This window comes from Nicotiana tabacum, chromosome 20 (genome assembly GCF_000715075.1).
Source record: "Nicotiana tabacum cultivar K326 chromosome 20, ASM71507v2, whole genome shotgun sequence".
NCBI classification, from domain to species: Eukaryota; Viridiplantae; Streptophyta; class Magnoliopsida; order Solanales; family Solanaceae; genus Nicotiana; species Nicotiana tabacum.
This window is the reverse complement of record NC_134099.1, coordinates 29,678,706-29,703,947: the sequence shown is the minus strand read 5'-3', so window position 1 is coordinate 29,703,947 and position 25,242 is coordinate 29,678,706. Positions and strand designations below refer to the sequence as shown.

The following is a 25,242-nucleotide window of genomic DNA, read 5'->3' as shown; positions in this document are numbered from 1 at the left end:
ATTTCTTTGTCGCGTCCTTATTTCTGTTGAGAAACTCTGCCATTGAATGGCTTCACAGGCAAAACCCTTTTAGACTGCTCAGACTCGCATTTCCAGATTTTGTGATGATTTGCCCGTGTAAGGCTTTGGTTCTTCCATCCCATTCTGCTTGGGGATTTTTACCGAGGCAGACTCAGTGGGGATTTTTATTGGGGAGACTCTGTGGGGATTTGTACAAGGCAGCTCGTTGGGGATTAGCTGGGGCAGACTCTTTGGGGGATTTTTACAAGGGAGACTCTGTGGGGATTTTTACAAAGGGAGACCCTGTTAGAATTTGTACAAAGGGAGACCCTGTGGGGATTTGTCGATTTTTTTTTGTGTGTGTGTGGGTGTGTGTGGCTTTACTTCGAAGGCAACCAACATCATGATCAAACGGGACTGGACAGACGTACCACTGAAGCGGGGTATTTACTTCTTACTAAACGGAGCTCCGTGAAACCAGTCCAGCCACCTATTGTTTCCAGCATATTTGGAACTTGGGGTTAAAATGAAAGGGATTCAAATAAAGGTAAAACAAAGAGCGGAGAAAACAAATTTAAAAGAGAAGTGTCCCTTTCGGGACAAGAAAGACTTATCTGAGGAAAACATGCTGACTTTAAATTGACATGACATGCTTTTTGGACTGGATGTCTGACCTTCACGAACTTGCATTTCTTCATGAACCAAAACAGATCTATGTTTCCAAACCGGTGGAACCTTGCCAAGACTTTCTAAGGTGGAATCATCTTTTCGGCCGACAGCGCCCCTTGCGGGTTTTCGCCTAGTCGACCTCTCTCATTTCTCTTCTTATTGTCGCTTGATAGCACTCTTTGCGAGTTTTTACTAAACAAGCTCTCTCATTTTCGATTTCTCTGCTCCCGTCGCCTCACGGTGCCCGAAGGTTTTCACCGACAAGACTCTCTTGTTTTATTTCTCTCAATTTGAATGTGTCGGCCTCCAATCATGATGTCTCTCGGCTTCCCCTGCCTTTGGCAATTGATCTTTGAAGGACTTGTGCTTGGTAAAGGAATGGTAGATGAAACTACAACTTCTAAGCCATTTGGTGTGCCCTGGTTTCAATTTCAGGGCAAATTGGATTTTATTTTTGGTGTGACTGAACCCCAGAGAGAGGCTGCCTACGTATCCTTTCGGAATCAAGTCAGACGTAGTTCAGGCTCAATCAATGTTTGTTTGTTTTTTCTTTGATTTTTTTTTTCATGTAAGGTAGCCAAAGAAATGTAACCGGCTCAAAGGGCTTATGGAGAGAGTTGATAGTGTTTGGGCAGTGGGAATAAAACCTTCATCATCTCAAATGTGCCAAAATATCACCGAAGTAAACTCAAACATAATACCTTTTGACTGCATCCGCATTCACTGCTGTTTCCGGATCATTTCCTTCAATATCACCCAGATACAATGCTCCTCTCGGCAATATTTTCCTGATGATGTATGGGCCTTTCTAATTAGGAGCAAAATTCCCTTTCGCTTCCTGGTGATGTGGCAAAATGCGCCTCAATACCAGTTGACCCACTTCAAAATTCCTGGGTCGGACTTTCTTGTTGTAAGCACGGGCCATTCTTTGTTGGTATAACTGCCCGTGACAAACCGCAGCCATTCGTTTCTCGTCAATCAAAGTCAACTACTCCAATCGAGTCTTAACCCATTCCCTATCTTTAATTTCTGCTTCGAAAATGGTTCGGAGCGAAGGAATTTCCACCTCTGCTAGTATCACAGCCTCGGTCCCATAAACCAACAAGTAAGGGGTTGCCCCTACTGATATACGTAATGTAGTCTGATACCCCAACAATGCAAAGGGTAACTGTTCATGCCATTGTCGGGAACTCTGGATCGTCTTCCTCAAAATCTTCTTGATGTTCTTGTTTGCTGCTTCAACAGCGCCATTGGCCTTGGGCCGATAAGGAGTGGAGTTCCTATGCGTTATTTTGAACTGTTCGCATACATCCCCCATCAAGTGACTATTCAGGTTTGCCGCGTTATCTGTGATGATAGTTGCAGGAATACCAAAACGACAAATGAGATTTGAATGTACAAAATCCACAACAGCCTTCTTAGTGACCGATTTGAGAGTGACAGCTTCTACCCATTTTGTGAAGTAGTCGATAACAACCAATATGAATCTGTGTCCATTTGAGGCCTTCGGCTCGATCGGACCAATGACGTCCATACCCAAGCAACAAATGGCCAAGGTGCAGACATGGGATGCAGTTCTGTGGGAGGTGCATGAATCAAATCACCGTGCACCTAACACTGATGACACTTTCGAAAGAAGCTAAAACAGTCCTTTTACATGGTCATCCAGTAATAACCTGCTCGAAGGATTTTCTTTGCCAAAACATACCCATTCATGTGGGGCCCGCACACTCCTGCGTGTACTTCATGCATGATTCTTCCCGCCTCCTCGACGTCAACACATCTTAACAAATTGAGGTCCGGGGTCCTTTTATACAATACCTCGCCGCTCAAAAAGAAACCTCCTGCATGCCGCCTGATAGTCCTCTTTTGATCTCCAGTAGCATGTTCGGGGTATTCTTGTGTCTTCAAGAACCTCTTGATATCATGGTACCATGGCTGTGTACGCGATCCTGCCTCGATTACATTACAGTAACCGTGTCTTTCCTTAATTTGGATTTCCAAGGGATCGACGTGGGCGTTGCCTGGGTAGGGCAACATTGAAGCTAAGGTAGCAAGTGCATCTGCTAGTTCATTGTGACACCGCGGGATATACCGGAACTCTATTGATTTGAACTGCTTGTCGAGGTCCTCCACGTGCTATAGGTAAGGAATAAGCTTGACATCCCGAGTTTCCCATTCACCTTGGTCTTGCCGGATAATCAGGTCAGAATCCCCCATAATCAATAAATCTTCAACATCCTGATCGATCGCCATATGCATGCCCATGATGCAGGCTTCATATTCAGCTGTATTGTTCGTTCAAAAGAAGCGCAGTCTAGATGTAGCAGGATAGTGCTGACCAGAGGGTAAGATCAAGATTGCCCCAATTCCTATACCTTTGGCGTTTACGGCCCCATCAAAAAACATCTTCCAAACATGAGCGTTTTCCGAGACTACTTCTATGGTGTTTATTTCTTCATCCGGAAAATAAGTACTCAATGGTTGGTATTCCTCATCAACCGGGTTTTCGGCCAAATGATCTGCTAACGCCTGAGCTTTCATTGCCGTGCGGGTGACATAGACTATGTCAAATTCAGTAAGCAAGATTTGCCACTTGGCAAGTCTTCCAGTAGGCATTGGTTTCTGAAATATGTACTTAAAAGGATCCAACCTGCTTATGAGGTAAGTAGTGTGAGCTTGGCCTCGTAGCCGGTGAATTTCTTGCTCAAGTAATAGATCGCCTGCTCCTTCTTTCCGGTTATGTCATGTTTCCCGAGGATGCAACCGAAAGAATTTTCCAAGACTGTCAAATACAAGAACAGGGGTCTCTCTGGCTCTGGCGGGACCAAAACTAGGGGATTTGAAAGATATTCTTTGATCTTATCAAAAGCTTCTTGACACTCAGCCGACCATTTGATTGCTGCATCCTTCCTCAATAGCTTGAATATGGGCTCACATGTGCTAGTCAGCTGGGCAATGAATCGACTGATATAGTTTAACCTGCCCAATAGACTCATCACGTCTTTCTTCGTTCTTGGAGGAGGTAGATCTCGGATAGATTTTATCTTTGTTGGATCTAACTCGATACCTCTCCTGCTTATTATGAAACCCAAAAGCTTGCCTGATGGGACCCCGAAGGTGCATTTAGCCGGGTTCAGCTTCAAGTCATACTTTCTCAGTCTCTCGAAGAATTTCCTCAAGTCTTGGATATGATCGTCCTGAGTCTTGGACTTGACTATCACGTCGTCCACATACACCTCTATCTCTTGATGCATCATGTCATGAAAAATGGCAGTCATGGCTCTCATGTAAGTTGCCCCAGCATTCTTCAAACCGAATGGCATAACCCAATAACAGTAAGTGCCCCAAGGTGTAGTGAAGGCAGTTTTCTTGGCGTCTTCCTCATCCATCAACACCGGATGATATCCAGCGTAACAATCCACGAAGGACTGTATTTCATGTTTGGCACAATTATCAACAAGGATGTGGATGTTGGGCAATGGGAAGTTATATTTGGGACTCGCCCTGTTCAAATCTCGATAATCCACGCATACCCGAGTCTTCCCATCTTTTTTCGGCACTGGAACCACATTCGCCAACCACGTGGTGTACTGGACTACCCGAATTACTCCCGTTTTCAACTGCTTGGTGATTTCTTCTTTAATCTTGTCACTGACATCAGTTTTGAACTTTCTCTACTTTTGTTGAACTGGAGGACAATCAGGGTGAATTGGCAATTTATGCACCACTAGATCAACACCTAATCCTGGCATGTCATCGTATGACCAAGCGAACACATCTTTAAATTCAAAAAGGAGTTGAATTATCGCGTCTCGCGTTTTCTCGTCCGTATGAATGCTTATTTTGGTCTCTCGAATTTCTTCAGGAGTTCCCAAATTAACCGGTTCAGTGTCATTCAGATTTGGCTTAGGTTTATTCTCAAAGTGTTCCAATTCTCGATTTATTTCCCTAAAAGCCTCTTCTTCGTCATATTCCGATTCTTGGTTTATTATTTCACAATTAAACAGCTCGTTGTGATCTGGGCGTGAAGTCCGCAAGCATGTCATATTATTTAAAGCCGCATTATTATAACTGAAAGAAAATATAAAGGAAAAATAACAAAAATCAGAATAAAGGAAAAAAATGAGGAAATACTGATTTTTATTCCTTGGAATTTGGAAGATAACAAGGTTTATATTTCAGGAAGTCAAAACAAGAAACTGAAAGAAAAACATCCGAGTTACATCCTGGGGATAACTCGTGATGCAGGAAAGGTGGCAGGACAGGTCTACCCAGACTCCTGCCTAGTTGGGAACGGCGTCTTCTTCTTCGATGTATTTCGGTCCCACAAAAGTCTCGTATAAATTTGGCAATGGCCGAGGCAGTTTCCAACCCTCATTTTTCCTCTTCCTTGCCCACTCTTCATCCTTTGGGGTGGGTTGAAAACCTATCCCAAAAAGTTTCTTAGTGGAAGGCAAGGTGATGGGTTCCGTTATTCCTTGCAACATTCGTCCAAGCCCTTTCCCTGGCCTGAATCCATGTCGGATCATTTCTTTAGCCACCATCATCGAGGCGTTGGACAGGAAAGGCTGGGGCAAGGTCTTCCTTCTTCATACTGCTCCGCTAGCACAACTTCGAAAGTTTGATAAACCGTGTGCTCACTCCCTTCCCTTGCTTCTAGATATGGAATGGATGGGTCCCGATAAATAGACTGTTCGTCTTTTCCGTGGACCACAATTTCCCGATCTTCGTATTCAAATCACCATTTGGTGAAGAGTGGAAGGTACAGCCCCTGCCGCATGAATCCAAGGTCTGCCGAGGAGAAAATTGTAAGACGTATCCATATCAAGCACCTGGAAAGTTATTTCGAACTCCACCGGTCCTATAGTCAACACCAAGTCTATTTCCCCGAGGGTGTCCCTCTTGACGCCATCAAAACCCCTAACGCAGACATTATTGGGGCAAATTCTTCTAGTCCCAATTTCCATTCTTTGCAGCGTGGAGAGCGGACAAATGTCAACACCTGAACCTCCATCCAACATTACCCGCTTGACGTAGTAGTCTTCGCACTTAACTGTCAGATGTAAAGCTTTGTTGTGAGCCGCTCCCTCTGGAGGTAAGTCGTTCTTGCTGAAAGAAACCTGGTTAACTGCGAAGAATCTCTCCGTCATTCGTTCTAGTTGTTCGACTGAAGTTTCAACTGGTATGTACGCTTCGTTCAGGGTCTTGAGCAAGATCTTCTGGTGTTCAGCCGACCTCATCAGCAGAGATAGCATAGACACTTGCTCGGGGCACTTGCGTAACTGATCCACCACTTCGTAGTCGGGCATTTTCATCTTTTGAAAGAAATCTTCCGCTTCATCAAAGCTTACAGGCTCCTTGGGTGGGAAGCGTTTCCGTGTGGCGTTGTTTAACTCTTGAGTGTTCGAATACCTTCCAATGAAAGTATTCTCCGAAAGTTCTCCCGTGACTTCTCTGCCTTTGTACGTAACCAATGTTCTTTGATAGTTCCATGGTACTGCGGACGGGTGTGTCATTGGCTTCTGTGGCACGCGTCCGATAACCACTGGCTCATTCAGCCAAGGTGGTTGAATCGTCCCCCGGACCACATAGGCCCCTTTCGGTACGTACATTGGTTTTTCCCTTTTGACTTCGAATCTCTGCGGCTTCTCTGCTCGACCTCGTGGAACGTAAAGAACTTCATTCCTTGCAGGCACCATCGTTACTGTCTTTGTCTCGACCTTCTCTTCGGACTCAACCTTGATAGTACTAGTCTTCTTTTCCCCTTTCTATAGCTTCGGGGTGGTTTTAGGCTTTTTCGCTGCATCGATGATGGCGATTATAGCTTTTAAGGGAAGATCAAACTCTTTGTCCTCACAAATCATTCCAATCAACGGTCCGTTATTGTGAGCGGAAAACGGGTTGTTAGTCACATTTGGGACCTCCTTGTCCCTCAGTACTATCTTCCCCTGCTCTATTAAGTTCTCGACCACCCTTCTTAAAGTCCAACAATCATTTGTATCGTGCCCTTCTGCTCCCGAATGATAAGCACACCTAACACCGGCTTTGTAGGCAGGTGATGCCAGATTGTGCCTTGTTTGAGGGACTGGCTGCAGGAAACCCATCTGGACTAGCTTTGGGAACAAGGTAGAATACGGTTCACCAATGGGTGTGAAAGTCCGTCTTCTGGGTGGTTCTTGAGGGCGGAAGTTATTTTGAGGTGGTTGTGGATTATAGTGGTTCCGGTAAGGAGGCTGATTTCTGGAAGGTGGACCTTGGCCTCGATTGGCTTGTTGCGGTGGCTGGACATAAGGGCTGGCTATTCATGACCATGTAGGGTTGAGGAGCATAAGTCACATTTTGGTGGGGGTAGTAATGTTGTAGGGTTCTTTCTGGAAAACGGGGCCTGGGATTACGATATTCCCTTGCTTCTGATGCTGCCATGGACGTTTCTTCCTTTTTTTTTCCTCTTGCCATTTCTCCGGACCCGCTTTGGACGGCTTGGGAGGTTGCCCTTATGGCTGTCTGACTTAAGATTCTACCCGTTTTCAAACCATTCTCTACCATCTCCCCAATATTGATTGCTTCCGCGAAAGGCTTTCCCATGGATGACATCATATTCTGGAAGTAGTCTGATTCTTGAGTCTGGAGGAAAGTAGAGACCATTTCTATCTCGTCCATGGGAGGTTTTACCCTTGATGCTTGTTCGCGCCATTTAATAGCATATTCTCTGAAACTTTCCGAAGGTTTCTTCTTTAAGTTTGACAGAGAATTTCTGTCCGGTGTGATGTCAATATTATACTGAAATTGTCTCACAAAATCTCTGGCTAGATCATCCCATATATGCCATCGAGATATGTCTTGGTCCATATACCACTTTGAGGCTATTCCTATCAGACTTTCTCCGAAGTATGCCATCAACAATTCTTCTTTGCCGCCGGCTCCCCGCAATTGGTTGCAATACTTCTTAAGATGAGCAATGGGGTCGTGTGCCCGTCATACTTTTCAAACTTTGGTGGTTTGAAACCCACGGGTAGGTGCACGTGAGGGAACATGCATAGATCGGTATAGGAAACACTCTTTTGCCCGCTTAAACCCTGCATGTTTTTCAAACTCTGCTCGAGGCTCCTCATTCTTTTTGCCATCTCATCTTGTTCAGCACCTTTGGGGTTTTGATCTTGCCCAGGTGCAAACTCGTTTTGAGGTTGTTGAGGATGAGTGCTGGTGGTGAACCGAGTTGGTTCCAGTGAGAAGGATGGTGCTTGAAATGTGAATGAGGATGAGTCAAAATTTGGCCTGTGTGTAGCGGGTTGTGCTACAATCGGACAGGGAGGTGCAGTGAATATGTTCGTAGCTACATTTGTTGTTGACATCCGGGGATAAGAATTAGAGGGTGATCCAGCAGAATGGGTTGAGATGGCCGGGTACCCGAATGGGGTATTTGGATAGCTTATGGGGACGTTGGAAGTCCCACTTGTCCTGAAGAACAACTCAGGGAACCCAGGGATTACACTCGGTGGATCTTTTCCGTTATTCCAGTTATCCAACATTTCCAACATACAGAGTTGCAGGATTCTGTTTTCCTCAGCAGTTGCTGACTCGGGAGTCGGGACGGCCGAGATTGAACTCTCCTCGGAGACAGGAATTGTCGGCAAAGGAATTTCTGAAGACATCTCTATACTTCCCTTTGATCTTGTGAAGTAAGTGTGAATACTCCCTCTCGACTTAACGACGGGCAACTGAACACTCCCTTTCGACCTCGTGAAGTACGAATGTGAGGCCAGACCTCCACCGAACCAAACCGCCTTTTCTAAAAACCTGGAGGACTCAGCAGCAAGCAAACGGTTAGTTTGAAACAAATAACAGATAGGTAATCTCACGTTGGGGTGTGATGCACCTATACAGTTAAGTGAATTTCTACATGTTTGCAACGAAGACATGCGTCATTCCGGCTTCTCTTTGGGCTCCCCTTTATGTATATTTTTTTTTCTTATATTTATTTATATTTTTTTTATATATATACTTTATTTTTATTATTTCATTATTTACAGTTAAAACGTGACCGGATCAGATGGGGATTGCCTACGTATCACGATGCCGCGTTAATCAGATCATTACGTAGTTCAAAACAGATGAGTGTAAAAGAAGCACACATTTTATTACTGAAACAATCTATTACAAACTAACATTTTCGAAAAAAAGGAAAATAACAAGCCTTGAACTAAGTACAGACTCAACAGACTAATACACCCTGATGCAAAAGACGGACTGACTCGACCTATGAATACATTAAGGTTTCGAGAATTGGCGCTCGCGGGGCATCGTTCGGCCTCGCCGCGGTCTTAGGTGTGAGGTCCCTTTCAAGTTGTTCCAGCTCATGCATGGTCTGCTTGACATAAATCATCACTGCCGAGAGAACGGTGATGCTGGTCATGTTTTCGCATCGTAGACACCTCCTGATGATGGCATGGGCAATGGTCTTAATCTTATCCCTGGTTTGCCTCTTTTCTTTGAGTAGGTGCTCTATTTGATCATTACAGGCTGTCATAACCCGAGAATCCTGGAGGCATTGATTTTGCCACTGCTGAATTTCTACTTCCATCTGGGCTAAGAGCTTGTGGCAATGTCTATTTTCAGCTCCAAGGGTTCGGGTTTGCTCAAACGCTCTGTCCACCTTTTCCTTCAGATTGGCAATGGTTCGCTCGTGATCCCTTTCCAACTGCCGCAGGTGCCGGTTACGCTTTTCTGTCCTTCTTGACCAGTGTGCTTCGAGTCCTGCTATGGTATTTTTTGACTCACTCCGGCACTCCCCAATTTCCATCCTTAAACCTTTTATCAATCGTTCATCCGACCGGCTCCTTTGCTGGTTATCAGCGTCTATCCTCATCTGTTTGATCTGGGCCCTGAGCATCTCGTTTTCCTGACTCAACCTATTCTTTTCTCCCAGATCGGTAGCAACTTGCAGGTTGTGCCATATTTCAGACCTTCAATTGGTTGCTTCAATTTGCTGATTTCGGCGCGATAGCCTCTTTCTTTTGCTAACCAATCCCACTGCTTTTGCGACGACTCGGCGAAATTCAGGATGTGGGGTCTTTTAGCCGGCCTTTCGTGTTCAAGTTCTCTTCTATACCACGCAAGGTAACCTGGTGCCATTTCACTTTTGGCCCGATCCTGCACACAAGTATCCGCCTTCAAATATTGACATTCATTCCAGATCTGGCAGATTGTTGCTTCAGGAAATTGTGCTAATCTTTAATATCAATTGTTTGAGCACTAAGATCTTCCTCGTGTGGCACTATCTGGCATCTCCTGAGTTGTCTCAAGACTCGGCAGGGCGCGTAAGGTTGAATGCTCTTAAGTCCCATCAGTAGAAAGTGAGTTCTAGCTGCTGGCATATACATGACCTCATCAACAGGCAACCATCCCAGTGTCCACTGTATTTGGCTGGCAGTGAGAGTCTGAAAGAATGAAGTCCATGCCATAACTCCTTTGGGCAGACTGACCTCCTTGGTTCTCGTGTAAAACTCTTCTATGCAAGTTTTCTTCGAGGAACCATGGCTCAAAAGCTACAATGGCAGAGATGTTCAGTCATCCATATTTGTAGCAGCAAGTTACACCCTTCGAAGAAATTCCCCCGGCTTTGCAGGCTGTGAGAGCTCAAAAGATATCAGATAGCACCATAGGCGCGAGAGTACTATCATTCTGAGTGAGCAAAGTACTGACGACCCCGGATATTTTCAGATCAATATTCCCGTCCTTCCTTGGAAATATCAGAAGGCCCAAAAATGTTATCATGAAAGCCACCCGTCTGTGCTCATCCCACTTCTGACGACTACCTTTGCTGCATAGCTTGTTAATCGGATTATTGAATCCTCCTACATGACCATACCTGTCGTATATGAAGCATGGATTACAAAAACCGGTGGCCAAATCTGGGTTATGGACCATCCTGGGTATTTTTAGTGAGTCTAGAAATCGATGCACCGTGACAGCTCTTGGGGCAACCAGGTATTTTTGCCTTAATGGAAGTTCAGCATTTCCGATGTACCCAGCCATTTCCTCCAGAGTCGGGGTGAGTTCAAAATCGGAGAAGTGGAAAACATTGTGCGCTGGTTCCAGTAGGTGACCAAAGCTCTTATGATATCTCCCCGAGGCTGGATTTCCAATAAACCCGTGAGACCTTTCAGATATTTCTTGACCTCATCTTGCCCTTCAACACCTAAATCATTCCACCATAGCCGTAACTTGACAGGGATTTTAGTCATTATCGAAAAGTGTTCATTTTGCATTGTGCTCATCCTGCACATTATTAAGGTGACTTTAAGCAAAAATGATTTGACTCAAAAAATATTTTGACTATATTTTTAAAAAGAAGATCCGATTTTCGAACACGGCCTTTCAGCACTTCGGGGATGAAGATTTTAAGGCTGTGAGGGTCAACCGATCAAAAGCTCTAAAATATGACCGAAAGTGGCCGTTTATGCAAAATCAGCCTTCCGCTGTCCCTTTCGGGAACATTTGGCTATTTTTGACAAAAACAATCACTTGATTTATTTATGACTCTTTTTTTAGTAATGAACCAACATGGGGAACACGGCCTCACAGAGCCTCGAGGATCCTAAGGCCGTTGGGCAATTTAGTCAGAAAAATAAAAATGACCAATAACGGTCGTTTGTGCAAAGTCAGACTTCCGGCGTCCCTTTCGGGAACATTTGGCTATCCTTGACAAAATGGCATCACCCGACTCATTCATGACGAAAGTAAAATTCTAACATTTGGCTATTTTGAAAAGGGGAGGTTGGACCCGATGAGGGTTGCCTACGTATCTCGCACCCTGTGAGAATCAAACCGGCGTAGTTCGGGCTGATCAGAAATAGGGGAAACAAACTAAATCCCCATTTTTTTGAATAAAATCTTTTGAAGGAAAGGAGAAAATATTTTTTTTTTTGGATTTTTATATTTTATATTTTTGTTTTTATTATTTTTTTTGGAAAAGAGACAAAGACTAAAGAAATATTTTTTCTTTGAACTTTTTTTTACCTTTTTTTTTTGAAATTTCGAAAAATCTTTTAAGGAAGTATTTGGAGTATTAGTCCGAATTTATAAAAGAGATACTATAAAAGAAACAACACATTTTTTGAATTTTGAATTTTCCCCTTTTTTTTTACTTTTAAATAAATATATTTTTTTTTGGATTTTGAAAGTGATTAAAAGAATTTTTTTTTATATATGTTTTTTTTAATAAATCAAACTAAAAGACAAATTTTGTTTTCATTTTTTTTAAGAAAATTCCGGCGAGTTTTTGACACTACTGGACATTGGTTTTATTTTTCCAAAAATAAGTAATTATCTCCCTACGCTGCTATTTTTCTTTGAATTTTTTTAGAAATCGGTCAGCATGCAGTTCTGAAGCAAATTAATGCGCAAAACAAACGGGATGCAACAGGATGGTCTTTTCATTTCAGGTTACCTGTCCTAGACGGACCCAACCCCTGTGTTGAGTCCCCTATGTCAAATGCAACATGATGCAAATAAAGCATTCCTACTAGGGATCCGGCATGAGGTTTTGTTATACTAGGTTTATAACCTGGGTATATGTTCTAGACTGTGTACCCGAGCGGACAACTCGAGTCGAGGAGGGGGCTATGTACCGGGGACCCGCGAGATCGTCCGGCTTTGTAACTTGTCCGGCCTCTTTCTTATTTCAGGTATTGACACTAACAGAATAGAGAGTCTCGACCAGCGAGCTTCTCCACGGAGGTAAGAAGAGAAGGGTTTCGGCACAGTTTATATACAGTTCAGATAATATCAAAGCGGTAAAAGACAACATTTAGCACGTTATGCCAAAACATCTAATAAAGATCAGATAATAAAGCCAAATATAACAATTATTCTAAGCTCGAATTCTTGAACCCTGAACCAGAGGTTCTGGGTTGAACTCCCCAGCAGAGTCGCCAGAGCTGTCACACCTCCTTTTGGCGCGCCTACCCCGAAGGAAAAATGCGCGAGGGGAGTTTTTCCAATTTAAGTGACAATATTCGAAATGGGATTATTTATTTAATTCAGAGTCGCCACTTGGGAAAGGTTTGGCTTTTGGTGTCCCAAGTCACCGGTTTATCTTGAATCCCAAATCGAGGAAATTTTCGACTTTCCAAATGAAGTCTGCGAACCAGAAATTCTAAGTAAGGAATTCTGTTGACCCGAGGGAAGGTGTTAGGCACCCTCGAATCCCGTGGTTCTAGCATGGTCGCTTAAATAATTATAATGGCTAAATATCTGATTTAAATACATGTTATGACTTATGTGCTTTTATTAAGTTTAAACTGCTTTTATTATTATCATTTATCACTTTTATATAATTGCAACGTCGTAAAAATGCATCTCGAACCACGTTACAATCAATGCACCCGTGGTTGTTAATACATTCCGACTCCGTTGAGATTCGAATTTGGGTCACATAAATGCGCACCCGATTTTAAGAAGGTATTTTAATTAAAATCGCGCCTAAAGAGTCTAACGCATAATCATCTTTGGGGAAGGCAGTGAAATTCACTAAACAGTCCATCCCAAATTCTAAGTATTTTATTTTTGACCAATTATTGAGGGCCCCGCAATTTACATTTTTATTTGGCAAGGCTCGTCTCATTTTCTGAAAGGATAAACCTACATCGACTACATTTCTATCATGTTTGTCTCTAAAAATGAAGGAAAATACATGCCAATTAACGTGTTTGGCCAGCTCCGGCCTCTTATTAATTATCAGATTAATTATTTATGAGGCGGGAATTGTTTCATGCCTTATTCCATGAGCGAACATGCTTTTAACTTAATAAAGGAAATTGCATACAAGATTAATAACATGCTAAACTCACGCTAAACATCCTTCGAGTTTGAATTTAAACTAACTTATTTAAACTAGATTAATGGAATTAACTACTAGAAGCTGCTACTAATGGGATTCGAACATGGTCCTATAGACTGCCTAACGAGATCCAATTTGATAGAGTTAGTTTAAATGACTTAGAACTATGTTGCGTCTTTTGCCAAATTAGAAACAACCTGCCTTACGTGTTTAAAATAAGAATAGAGATGAGATTTAACTATCGACATACTAAACACCTGTGCACTCTAAGTCATACAGACAACTAAATAACTAAGATCAACAGTGTTAAACAAACTAAGTTTCAATTAAGTACGAGCTACCTAATGTATTTTCTATTGAGTTACAAACTAACAAATTACACAAATCTAACAACATTTTATAAAACTGTAATTACAGCAGCAAATGATTAAACTCCTTCGCATCTTTCATTTCATGCTTTCACTGTTACATCAATGTGAAATTCTAGTGTGTACCTGGATGTTGAAACGCAAAAAGAAGAAGAAGAAGGTAGAGATATCAGCAGCAGCAACAAAAGAATGGCAGCAGCAGCAACAGCAGTAGTAACGAACAGTAGCAAATAGCCAAGAATCCAGTTGCATTCAAACAGCAAATAACAACAACCAACCAACCCGCGAACGACCAAAGCCCAGGAAATCAAAATATGGCCCAGAAACACACAGATTGCAGAGGAGAAAACTATTAATATTCAGATAAGTCCAGACAACTCCAAAAACTTCAAACACCGGACATGATTCCTATTTCAAACTATCCTTCTGTTCTTTTATTAGGTGCTGGAGTTGAAATTTAGTTTAGCAATTGGAAACAAACCAGAAGAAGAGGCAATGAAACAGTACTTTTCTCTTTAGCTCTCAAAATCTTGAACTCTTTTTCCTCCTCCTTTTTTTCAGTTCTCCCTGTACTCTTTTTATAGCAACACACAGACTCCTCCTGCCAGCTCTTAGAGCAACTAATCAAATAAAATATTGATTCCTTCCCATGCTCTCCCTTCTGCTTTTCCACTTAAAGTTTAAAACTAAAAGTATTCCCAACAGATTCCCCTGACAGCCCTCCTTTCATTATTTCAATGGTTTATCCTTTTATTAAACTAAATAAGTGTGGGTAGCATGAGTATGTCCTGATAGCACATGCTGTCAAGTTACTTTAATTCATAAAAAAAACTACAATGCACATGCTATCCAACATCTAAAATGAATAACATGCCAGCAATTCTATATCACTTCAAATTAAACTCTGAAATCTATATTAAAACTGCAGCTACAATCAATTCGAACACCTAAATTCTGGGTTGGAACTTCAAAACAAAATCAACGCTAACAACAAAAGCTTAGTAGAACATTGAAGCTGAAATTGAAACTGAAATCAAAATGCATCGATGCTTAATATAAAACTCAGTAACAACATTACCATGAATCAGAACACAAGTCTAGCTAACTATCAAGGTCAAACTTCCCAAATCACCAACTGCACACTGTGGGAATGATTGATTTATAATTCCAAATTAAGCTGAAATGGAGCGAAAGAAATCCTACGAATATACTGAACTCAACGAAGAATGAGCGAATATCAAAGAACAAAGAAAGCACACATCACATATAGGGGACAACTGGACCAATGCCATACATCATTTAAACAAGAATACCAAAAACATACTGAAATGGACTTGGAACCAAAGCCAGGATTAGAACTAACTATCAGGTTAAAACTGACTCACACATAACGAACTATAAATTGACCGAACAATTTACAACATGTAACCGAACAATCAGAGGAACTGGACCTAATAAAAGGTCTGGTGAAAAAAGAGAAGCACTGAACCAAAGACAAGAAACAAATCAAGACAAAGATACAATTTAAAATAGACAAACAAAATTGTAGAAGGCAACAAAAGGAATTAAGGAGAACTTACTGTTCTTTTCTCAGATTTCAAACAGTATGTTCTTTCGAACTTGAGTCCTAATCAGTATTATACGTCTATTTCCTGAGAAATAGGCCTACAATACTGAACAGAAACCAATCGACCTTGAAGCTTTGACACGTCTTGAACTGTTGAAAACCCTAGATCCGTTATTAGACGGCTTTTAACTCATGTTCGAACCAATCTGGTCAGGGATTAAGGACGAGGAAGTAAAGGGGATTATTGGGTGTTAGTCTGGGGTTGGTTCGTACAAGCTGAGGTTTGGGATGTGGGTTGATTCGAACCAAATGGTTTGCAGATCTGTGTCCAGGGGGTCGAGGTGCATCAGGGGTGTTACTTTGGTGGTCACCGGCATCGTTGCCGCCCGGTTCATGGTGAGAGTGCACAGGGGCGGCTAGGGTTTGAGAGGTCTGGGTTTGGGTTTGGGTTTGGGACGATGAAGGGGGGTGTTCGGATGGGGGCGTGGGGTAAAGTTTGGAGTTTATATACGTAGTGGGTGGTTAGATCCTGGTCGTTGGATGAAGTGAGATCGAGGGCCAGGATCTTTCACTTAATGAGGAACGGTGTCGTTCCACCTAAAAGGAGGTTGGGCTGGTCCGGGGTTGAACGGGTCGGGCATATGGGAATGGCCTGAGGCCGTTGGATGGGATTGGGTTAACGGTTGAGATTAGATGGCCCTATACGGCGTCGTTTGGGTAAGTGATTGGCCTGATCTGGGTCGTTCCTCTGAATCAATCAACGGCTCAAAAGGGTGATGCCAATACGGTGTCGTTTGGGGCGTCCCTAAGAAGACCTGGTTTGGACTGGGTCGTTGCAAGTTGGTTTGGGCCTGATTTTTTTAAATTTTGGCCCAAATCCGGTATTTCCCCTCTTTACAACTAGACAAAATTCCTAGAAACCAAAATTAAACACACAAAATATTAATCAATACCCCACAACAAATATCACACGAATTAAAACATTTTAGTAAATTACGATGACAACTTCGCTTTTAAATAACCAAATTATAATCAACTCGTTCCTAAATGTACCAATTATTCCTAAATGCATGCAACATATATTTTTTTGTATTTTCTAACTATAGCGAGGTGAGCATTTACGGACAGAACAATTATCAAAATGTCACATAAATCCTCAAAATTGTACCCGAAGGTAACTTGTTTTATTTCTTTTCCGATTTCTTTTTGGAGTAGCTTCCGTGAAGTAAAAATCACGTGCTCACACAGGTTTAAGTATATCATGTAGACCACCCAACGATTCTGGTTGAATTGTAAGTACCCCTCCATTCTTGACCAGAAATCTCCTGTTTAAGTCCTAAGAATTAAATTGCCTTTGTAAAAAGCACTTTACTCCCAAAAATAAATAAGAGATTCAAATAAAATCTCGAGCATTGAAGACAATTGGGGTTGCTCTGATGGTAAGCAACCTCCACTCCGTGAGTTCGAGTCACCCCAAGAGCAAGGTGGAGAGTTCTTGGAGGGAAGGATGCCGAGTTTCTATTTGGAAATAGCATCTCTACCCCAGGGTAGGGGTAAGATCTATGTACACACTACACTCCCCAGTTCCCACTAGTGGGATTATACTAGGTAGTTGTTGTTGTTGTTGTTGTTGATATACCATTATCTGGAATTCTTGATCAGTGCAAAAATGGAATATCCAGGCTCCTCTTGACTTCTAAACAAGACTACCACATTCATTAACAACAAAGATTGGCCTAAAGCTAAGAACTTATTGGACATTCACTTGGAGAGTTGGGATCTCATCAGGAAATGTGAAGGTTGTTTAAAGCCGATCAACCAAAAAAATCAACTAGTTTAATTGTTGTCTGAGTAGGCTTATAATAAGGACTACACTAGCCCAGGAACTGGACTGCCCATCCTTTGATTGCGGTCAATACTCCAACAACAACGACAACAAAAAAAACCCAATATAATCTCACAAGTAGGGTCTGGGAGAGTAGTGTGTGCGCAGACCTTACCCTTATCTGGAAGGCGGTCATTAATCCGGAATCAGCAAAAAATAGCTCTCCTGCACCTATGTAACTAACATTTGGCTCATCAGATTCCACCTTGCGGTTGCAGGCTTCTGCAGTACGATAATCCCCGAGTAGTACTCCATGGTTGAAGTAAAGTTCTTATGTTGAGTTTTAGCAACGATACCACTTGCAGCTGACAATTTCTCAGTGCAAAAAGAAGCATCGGCTTTCATTTATGCTTATACAATCAGCTGAAGAAGAATGCACGGGCAGAGCACACTGTGTGAGCCTCTAAGTATACATAGCAGTAAACACAGCTTTGTCAAGAGGAAGTACCTCTTCTGCATGAATCCCATAAGATGTCCAGTCCTCCCTACTTTTGCATAGGAACCACATAATGACATTCTTCTTCTTTCTACGAAGTAACATCAATTTCTATTTTATTTTGGTAACAATGGTGTATGTGCCGCCAGCTTGCGCGCAATTTAATAGTTCCACCAAGTATCGACTACCTCCCACTAGCACGGGTATCAAGTAACTCTATCCACCAAAACCTATGCAAATGGAAAAAAATCATCTAGTTCTTTTGCATCTGCTAGAATTTGAAACACTGGTCGCCCGTGGTATTCTATCTAATGACATTATGATCAGACTAAGAGCCACCAGTTCACTCTCATTCTTGCTAGAAAAAGATTGAGCCAATAAAAGCATCAACACACTTATCCATCTCCAACCAGTCAATTTCTAGAGGTTATTATATGTCGCAAATTTCTTTGGTAGGTACGAGAAGAGGCAGAGGGCGGCCTAAGAAGTATTGGGACGAGGTGATCAGGCAGGACATGACGCGACTTCAGATTTCCGAGGACATGACTCCAAGCATTAGTGTGGTAAGCTAGGGGGTAGTCGAGAGTTCTTCCCTAGTTATACCGGGTAGTCTGATAGAGTTTCGTTTAGGTTTGTTAGCGGTCTTTGTTGTATTCATATTGTTATTTTGCATAATTTTGTGTTATTGTCCTTTCACTTATTTGTTTGATTATTTTCTTTCTGGTATATTTTGTTGTTACATGTCTTTTCTCTTGTTTCTTTTCTGATATTATTGTCTCCCCTATTGAGCCGAGAGTCTCCTGGAAACAGCCTCTCTGCCCTTTTTTGGGTAAGGGTAAGGTCTGCGTACACTCTACTCTTTCCAGACCCCACTAGTGGGATTTTACTGGGTATATTGTTATTATATGTCACAAATTTATAGAATAAGTACTCCATTATCCCCTCAGTCTTAACACAACAGGGGCAAATAACATCAGCATCCATTTTTCTCTCACATACTCATGTCTTACAGTTGACTTGATATTTACCCAAAGTTATAATTTTTTTAACCGCGACACCATTCCTTATCCCTGATTCTCTGGTTCATTCCCAGAGAATGCCTTATACGATCATACCCCTGTTGAGCAAAGGATGTACAGTGATTTACCTGGAAATTCTTCTGATTGATGGTAATGCAACTCATAATACACAAAATTCTGCAAAAGATCAATAGCAATCTGCAGCATAACAGAGCCAGTTAGATTAGATATTCCTCTGAAACAAAATGACGCTTCTTCCTATGGAAAAGAAAAAAATTCACCTAGCTTGCGACAAAGCAAGAAGTTGGGAGGGGGAGGCCTATATAGAACCCAAAAAAAACCTGTAATCAAGCATCATCTTCATTTACATCATATGATACTGTTCAGCAAATGAGTATGAAACTATGAAGAAGCTCCAGTTGCTAGGATTCAAGATGGTCCTCTTATCATTTTTAATGTACAACTTAAAGAACAAATCCTTCGACTCTCGTAAGCACACAATAACAAATGAGTATCCGATTCAACATTAACAGACATCATACAGAACTCTCATAACTCATCACCCATAAGGTAGGGAATAACAACATTTTGTCATAGTCACCTTGAAAGTAGCAAAAGGGAAGGTCTCAAGGTGCCATCAAGAGTACCATCATTACGTACCAATTAAGACAATAAACACAGGGTGAATTAGCCCTACAAGATTATGTAGAAAGTGGCTGCTTGTTGGAAACTGCAACTGCCTTTTTATATATGACACAAGCTAAAAGCCACGACAGGAAAAGCGGATTCTTCTACATCCCGGTTGCAGCTGCAAAAAATGTAATGTGAAGCTCATCACCGCTGCCAACTTCTTCCAAGTTGTATGCTGCAAGTACAAGTATTGAGGAACCCCAAGAACAGTAACAACATCTATCTTTTGGACAAAATCCAAATCAAGGAACAGTATCTTATTTGCTAAGACAGAAGCATATATGAATTACATACTCAAATAAAAAAAATCTTAAGTACATCATTATTATCTAATGCTTGTATTACACAGAGAAGGAAAAAAAACAAGATCTGAACCTTACTGAAAACACATTTAGAACTGAAAATCACCCCAACTAATCTGCAACAAAAACTCAACCTTTTACCTAACCTCATAAATAAAAGCTCTAATGTTATTTGAGAAAGCCATATCGCTAATGTTACAAGTGAGGCAATCCCTCAATAAACATGACCATAAGTTACAGAATATCATCATAGGCAACAATTTCCCTACCCTTGTATGGCTCAACCAGCCTTGTACTAACATGCCTCGAGCCAATAAAGACTGAGAAGATTGACTCAAGAACCAATTTCATTCTGAGCTCCATTGTAGAATTCGGACCTAACCATTAAGTAAGAAGTGATGGGAACGACGGAACTTGTGAATGCAAAAGATTCTATTGAAAAAGGAATCTTAATGATTCACTGGTCGGGATGGCGGAACGAACCAGAGATTAATTCATGTATTCGGAGATCTGAGAAGTCACGAGTTAACCCTATAAATGAAATAGGGATTGAAAGAGTCAATATTCGCCCGCGAAAACTTTTTTTATTGCAAAATTTAGGACAATACAATAAAGGACAAAATAAGGATTTGGTATAATAATACAATTTTTTTTTAGATTTCTATTTATAAAACTAAAAAGTTTAGTTATCTATTCAAACAAGATATACAAATTACTAATAGATTGAATGAAATCTCAAAGAATCCCACGTTCAAGGTATTACTCAGTAAATACATATATATCTTAACTTAAGATTGACTATTCTAGCTTAATTCAAATTAAATTTTTTGGAATCCTTTTATTCGCGAGGAGCTGGATGAGAAGAAACTCTCAAGTCCGGTTCTGTAGTAGAGATGGAATTCAGAAACAACCATCAACTATAACCCCAAAAGAACCAGATTCCGTAAACAACATAGAGGAATAATGAAGGGAATATCTCATCGAGGTAATCATATTTCTTTCGGTAAATATGCTCTTCAGGCACTTGAACCTGCTTGGATTACATCTAGACAAATAGAAGCAGGCCGACGAGCAATGACACGAAATGCACGTCGTGGTGGAAAAATATGGGTACGTATATTTCCAGACAAACCAGTTACAGTAAGACTTTCAGAGCTGTCAGGTCACGAGTTACTTATCCGAGATGGTAAGTAACATGCTACAACCTGTTAAACTATAATGATTGCGCAAAAACTACTTACATTGTCCGTGTGTAATATTAAAATCCATACAATTATACCAACTAATGTGATACTCACATACCAAAATTCTTAGTCTCAAAAAAAACAAGAATTTAAACCTAAAAAGTTGCAAACTTGGCAAGAATTTCTACTTTTAGGTGTGCAAAAACTACTTACATTGTCCATATATATAATTCAATCAACACAATTATACCAAATAAAGTGATACCCACAGACCAAAATTCTTGGCCAAGCTGAGAGTTAGTATAAATTACAGAACCATGGATTCAACTAGACATCTTAATATCGAAAGATCAAAAATCAACAATAAAGTTGCAATATTGGCAAGAATTTCTACAATTAGAAGATATAACTTTAAGAGAAAAAGAGTGCATACTGGCTTGGAGTGGAGAGTAATGGGGAAAGAGGAATCTACAGCAGCATTAACAGCAGACTGAGCAGAATCATAGGAACGGAAAGTGATGTAAGCGAGACCATTGGGGTCCATACGGGTGCGAGAGATGGAACCATAAATCTCAAAACGAGATTTAAGGTCAAGCACTGAGCAATCAGTAGGAACCCCAACAACCACCACATTACCGGGCTGCTGCTTGGTGGTGGAAGAGGAGTTGTTTGACGGCAAAGGGTCGTCGGAGACGGCGTCGGTAGGTGGAGGACGGCGGCGCTTGGGGAAGGAGTAAGGGACGTGGCGGTTGAAGTGGGTTCTGTCTCTCTTCCGGCCCATGAGTTTTGGGCTTCGTGGTGTACAAGTTTAAGCTGCTATGAGAAGTACGAAAGAGATTTGGACTGTTTATTCCTTTTTTTCAGTTCTGTATAAATCCTTCTCAATCTTGGTTTGGTTTGTGGACAGGTTGTACACAAGTTATAAGGTACTCTTTCCGTTTCATTTCATACTAGTTTTAGGTCGCGTAACCATATATTAAATGAGTATGATTTTTTAAAAAATTATGTAAGTATTATTACATAGAGTGTATGAGTTGTAAAATAAAAATTAAAAAATAACTGAAAATAATGAATGTCCATCCATTTAGCTAGCAAAAGAAAGAAAGAAATCATGCCCCATAGAAGTCACCAGATGTCTTATTGTGATTCTTGAGGATAGATGTGGGATTCTCTTATGAATATAATATTGTTGTTATTTGTTTGACCTAATACTGAAAATAAAAAGTAATATATACAAAAATACTTTTATCGTAATTCCTTAAAGATTTATTAAATAAGAGATAAAAATAAAATCTATTGGTCTTTTTTAGATTTAAAAATGAAGAGGTCGGTCACATGGTTCTTAAAAAATAATAAATAATAATGTAAAGTCTAAAAGTAACTAATATCGAATTAATATTTTACAATAAATAACTAAATATTAAAAAATAGAGGGGGTTATCATTTGTTAGAATGAACGCAAAAAATAAAGAGAAATGGAATATAGTTCATCTATATCGGTCAAACATAACATCGAAGAGATTACAATTATGTTATATAATTCAAATAAGAAAATAATTTATATAAGATAATTGTAATAAAAAAATCTAATATGGTCATGTTGAGCATAGTAAAATAAATATGAAATTGAAAGATTTTGTTGGTTTTCCTTGTCATAATTATTTCGTTATTGTAATTTGTAGAACCTGAAACCAAAACCAAAAATCAAAAGCTACTACCTTCATTAACTGTCAGAAACCTTGTTATCTCTCAATCAACTTACATAACATGCTTATGTGATCAAAATTGTAGCTGTAAATTAATTATTTGCCTATGTATTATTATGTAAAGACTAATTTATTTATTCCAAGAGAAAGCATTGAAATAGAATCTGAAATTGTAAGTCTATTAAATTTCCGCAGTCAATTGTTTTATTATTACAAGTGAGATTAATAATATTTTTGGCAATTAGTGAGGTTAATATGTAATTCTACTATCAGTATATAATATAAAATTTAATCAATTCAAAGTATATATCATAGGACTTAATATTTCTAATAAGGAAGAATTCAGTAAAAAATTAATTAATTTCAAAGGCTTAATATTAGGGAAAAGAAGTTTTAATGACAACGTCTAATGTAAAATCTATTTTAAAGAGTAAAAATTGATCAACAATTAATTTAATGACTTCTTGCTTTTATAATTTTGTGTATGTGTATCAATTCTAAACCTATATCAGATGTGGGGGTTAAAGCATCTTCATAAGAAAGATACTGGCTTTAACTTGCTTGAAGATGATGCAAGGGTAACATTCTTCTTCAATTAAATTTTGAGTTTTAAAGGTAACTAGTATCAGTACCCGCGCGATGCGCGGACAAATCATTTTAAATTGCGATGTAAGTTGTTTGAATCATGTACAAATTACATTAAAATATAAACTTCTCAGATAAAAATTATATAACATGAGAATTTAATTATGAAATATGATATGAAATTATTGTTCAAATCTCGTAGTGAACAACCAATCTTTTTAATATATATTTGTAGCAACCTAACCCCTTAATTTTGGTACTTGTATTTCGTTCCCCTGTCGATATTAAAAAATACTAAACATGTCATATTGTGATATATCTTGTTTCAGCACATTAGATAATATTATCTTAACAAAATTCTTATCATCACTTTATTTTTATCTGGAAGTCAAATATATCTTATTCATCACATCACTTTTACATAAATCTTTTTTTTGTTCTTTTCTTATAGTTATTGTATTATTTAATATTTAATCATAATATTTTAATTATTTAAATTTATCAATAATATTTTAAAATATAATTTAATTATTTTATTTTATATATTTTTAAATTAATTTAAAGTATAAGTATCCTCACACAACCTCTATTTTTTTTATGTACATTTTCTTCCCTACTACAAATGTTAATTAGTTTTTATATTAATGTTTTACCTAGAGCCAAAATAATGTCATATTTTGTTTTAAATTGTAACTTTTAATTAGTCTAAAATATTAATACATAAGTTATTTGATTATCATGTTCCAAATGTATTGAGTTCTCTTATAATTAATTTTGTATTAGATGCAGTTAAATTTTCTTTCTTTTTTAGCTATAAGATACAATTTAATTTTTAATTTTCATTAGTAAGATTACCAATATTAGAAATTTATTTTGTATTTTTAAAATTTTATTTAATCATAGAAAAAAATTTCTTAATTGTTTGAACACATTACTTCTAAATATTGTAGTAATATTTTTACTGTCATTTTAGTTCTTTACGTAATATTTTTTTAAAAAATAATCTTATCTCAAATTCAAATAATTCTTATCATTCTACTTTCTAAAATGGACTGCATTTTTAAAAAATTATGCTATGCATTCAAACTCAAACTAACTGCACTCGATTCAGATATTAATCAATAAAAAATATTTTCTTAATTGTTTGAACATATTATATCTAAATGTTGTAATAATATTTTCACTGTCATTTTATTTCTTTACATAAATTTTCTTTCTTTTTTAGTTTTAAGATACAAATTTAATTTTTGTAAAATTACCTATATTAGAAATTTATTTTGTAATTTAAAATTTTGATTTTTTATTATTGTTTTATTTTTCATAAGTAAGACTTCAATTTCGTGGTATTATCCATAATTTGAGCATTCACATCATAGTTTTAAGAACTTTCTAATCTCAAATTCAAATAGTTTTTTCTTTTAATTTCTAATAATTTAACATAATTTTGCTATTTTTTTAATCTAATATATAATCTTACTACATTTTATGTGGCTTTTCGTTAACTTGTAAATTTATTTAATATCATTATCGACTACTTTTCTTTAATAATATAAGATAAATATATACTTTTTTTAATTATGAAATAAATATTTATTTTGTTTTAAAAACATTACTCAAAAATTTTAAATTATTTAAAATTTAATAATATTTTTAAGTATTGTATATTTGTTTTATTTTATTTTCTAAATTTATGATTTATAAATGTCCTTACATTATCTCTAATTTATTTTTGTTGTTCAATTTGTTTAGTTTTTGATTTTAACTATTAGACTTGAGTTATGTGGACTTATATTATGACTTTTTTCTTATAATATAAAAACTTTCTCATCTCAAATTTAAATAAGTTTTGCCCTTTTTCTATGATAAAAAATCTGAATTTTATTTTTTTCTCTATTTATTCTTTATTTTTTATTTTATATTATTCAATACCTAATATTGTTACATTGTCACGTGAATTTTTATTAGCCTGTTTGAATTTAGTATCTAT

At 38.9% G+C, this 25,242-nt stretch overlaps 1 protein-coding gene across 1 annotated transcript; it reads right to left on the bottom strand.

The window, feature by feature from the left end:
• Positions 1 to 17,736: 17,736 nt before the first annotated feature.
• Positions 17,737 to 21,745, bottom strand: LOC107821269 (uncharacterized protein At1g27050). Its single transcript, XM_075240101.1, has 3 exons — positions 21,398 to 21,745; positions 18,917 to 18,986; positions 17,737 to 17,786 (listed from the first exon to the last, which is right to left on the bottom strand). The coding sequence occupies exons 1-3, from the start codon at positions 21,743 to 21,745 to the stop codon at positions 17,737 to 17,739; spliced, it is 468 nt and encodes a 155-aa protein (XP_075096202.1).
• Positions 21,746 to 25,242: the final 3,497 nt, after the last annotated feature.

Coding starts and splice junctions, on each gene's coding strand:
- LOC107821269 (XM_075240101.1), bottom strand. CDS start 21,745: ATGGGCCGGAAGAGAGACAGAACCCACTTCAACCGCCACGTCCCTTAC. Junction 18,987..21,397: donor TTACTCTCCACTCCAAGCCA/GTATGCACTCTT, acceptor GTTATGCTGCAG/ATTGCTATTGATCTTTTGCA. Junction 17,787..18,916: donor TCAATCAGAAGAATTTCCAG/GTAAATCACTGT, acceptor GGATTCATGCAG/AAGAGGTACTTCCTCTTGAC.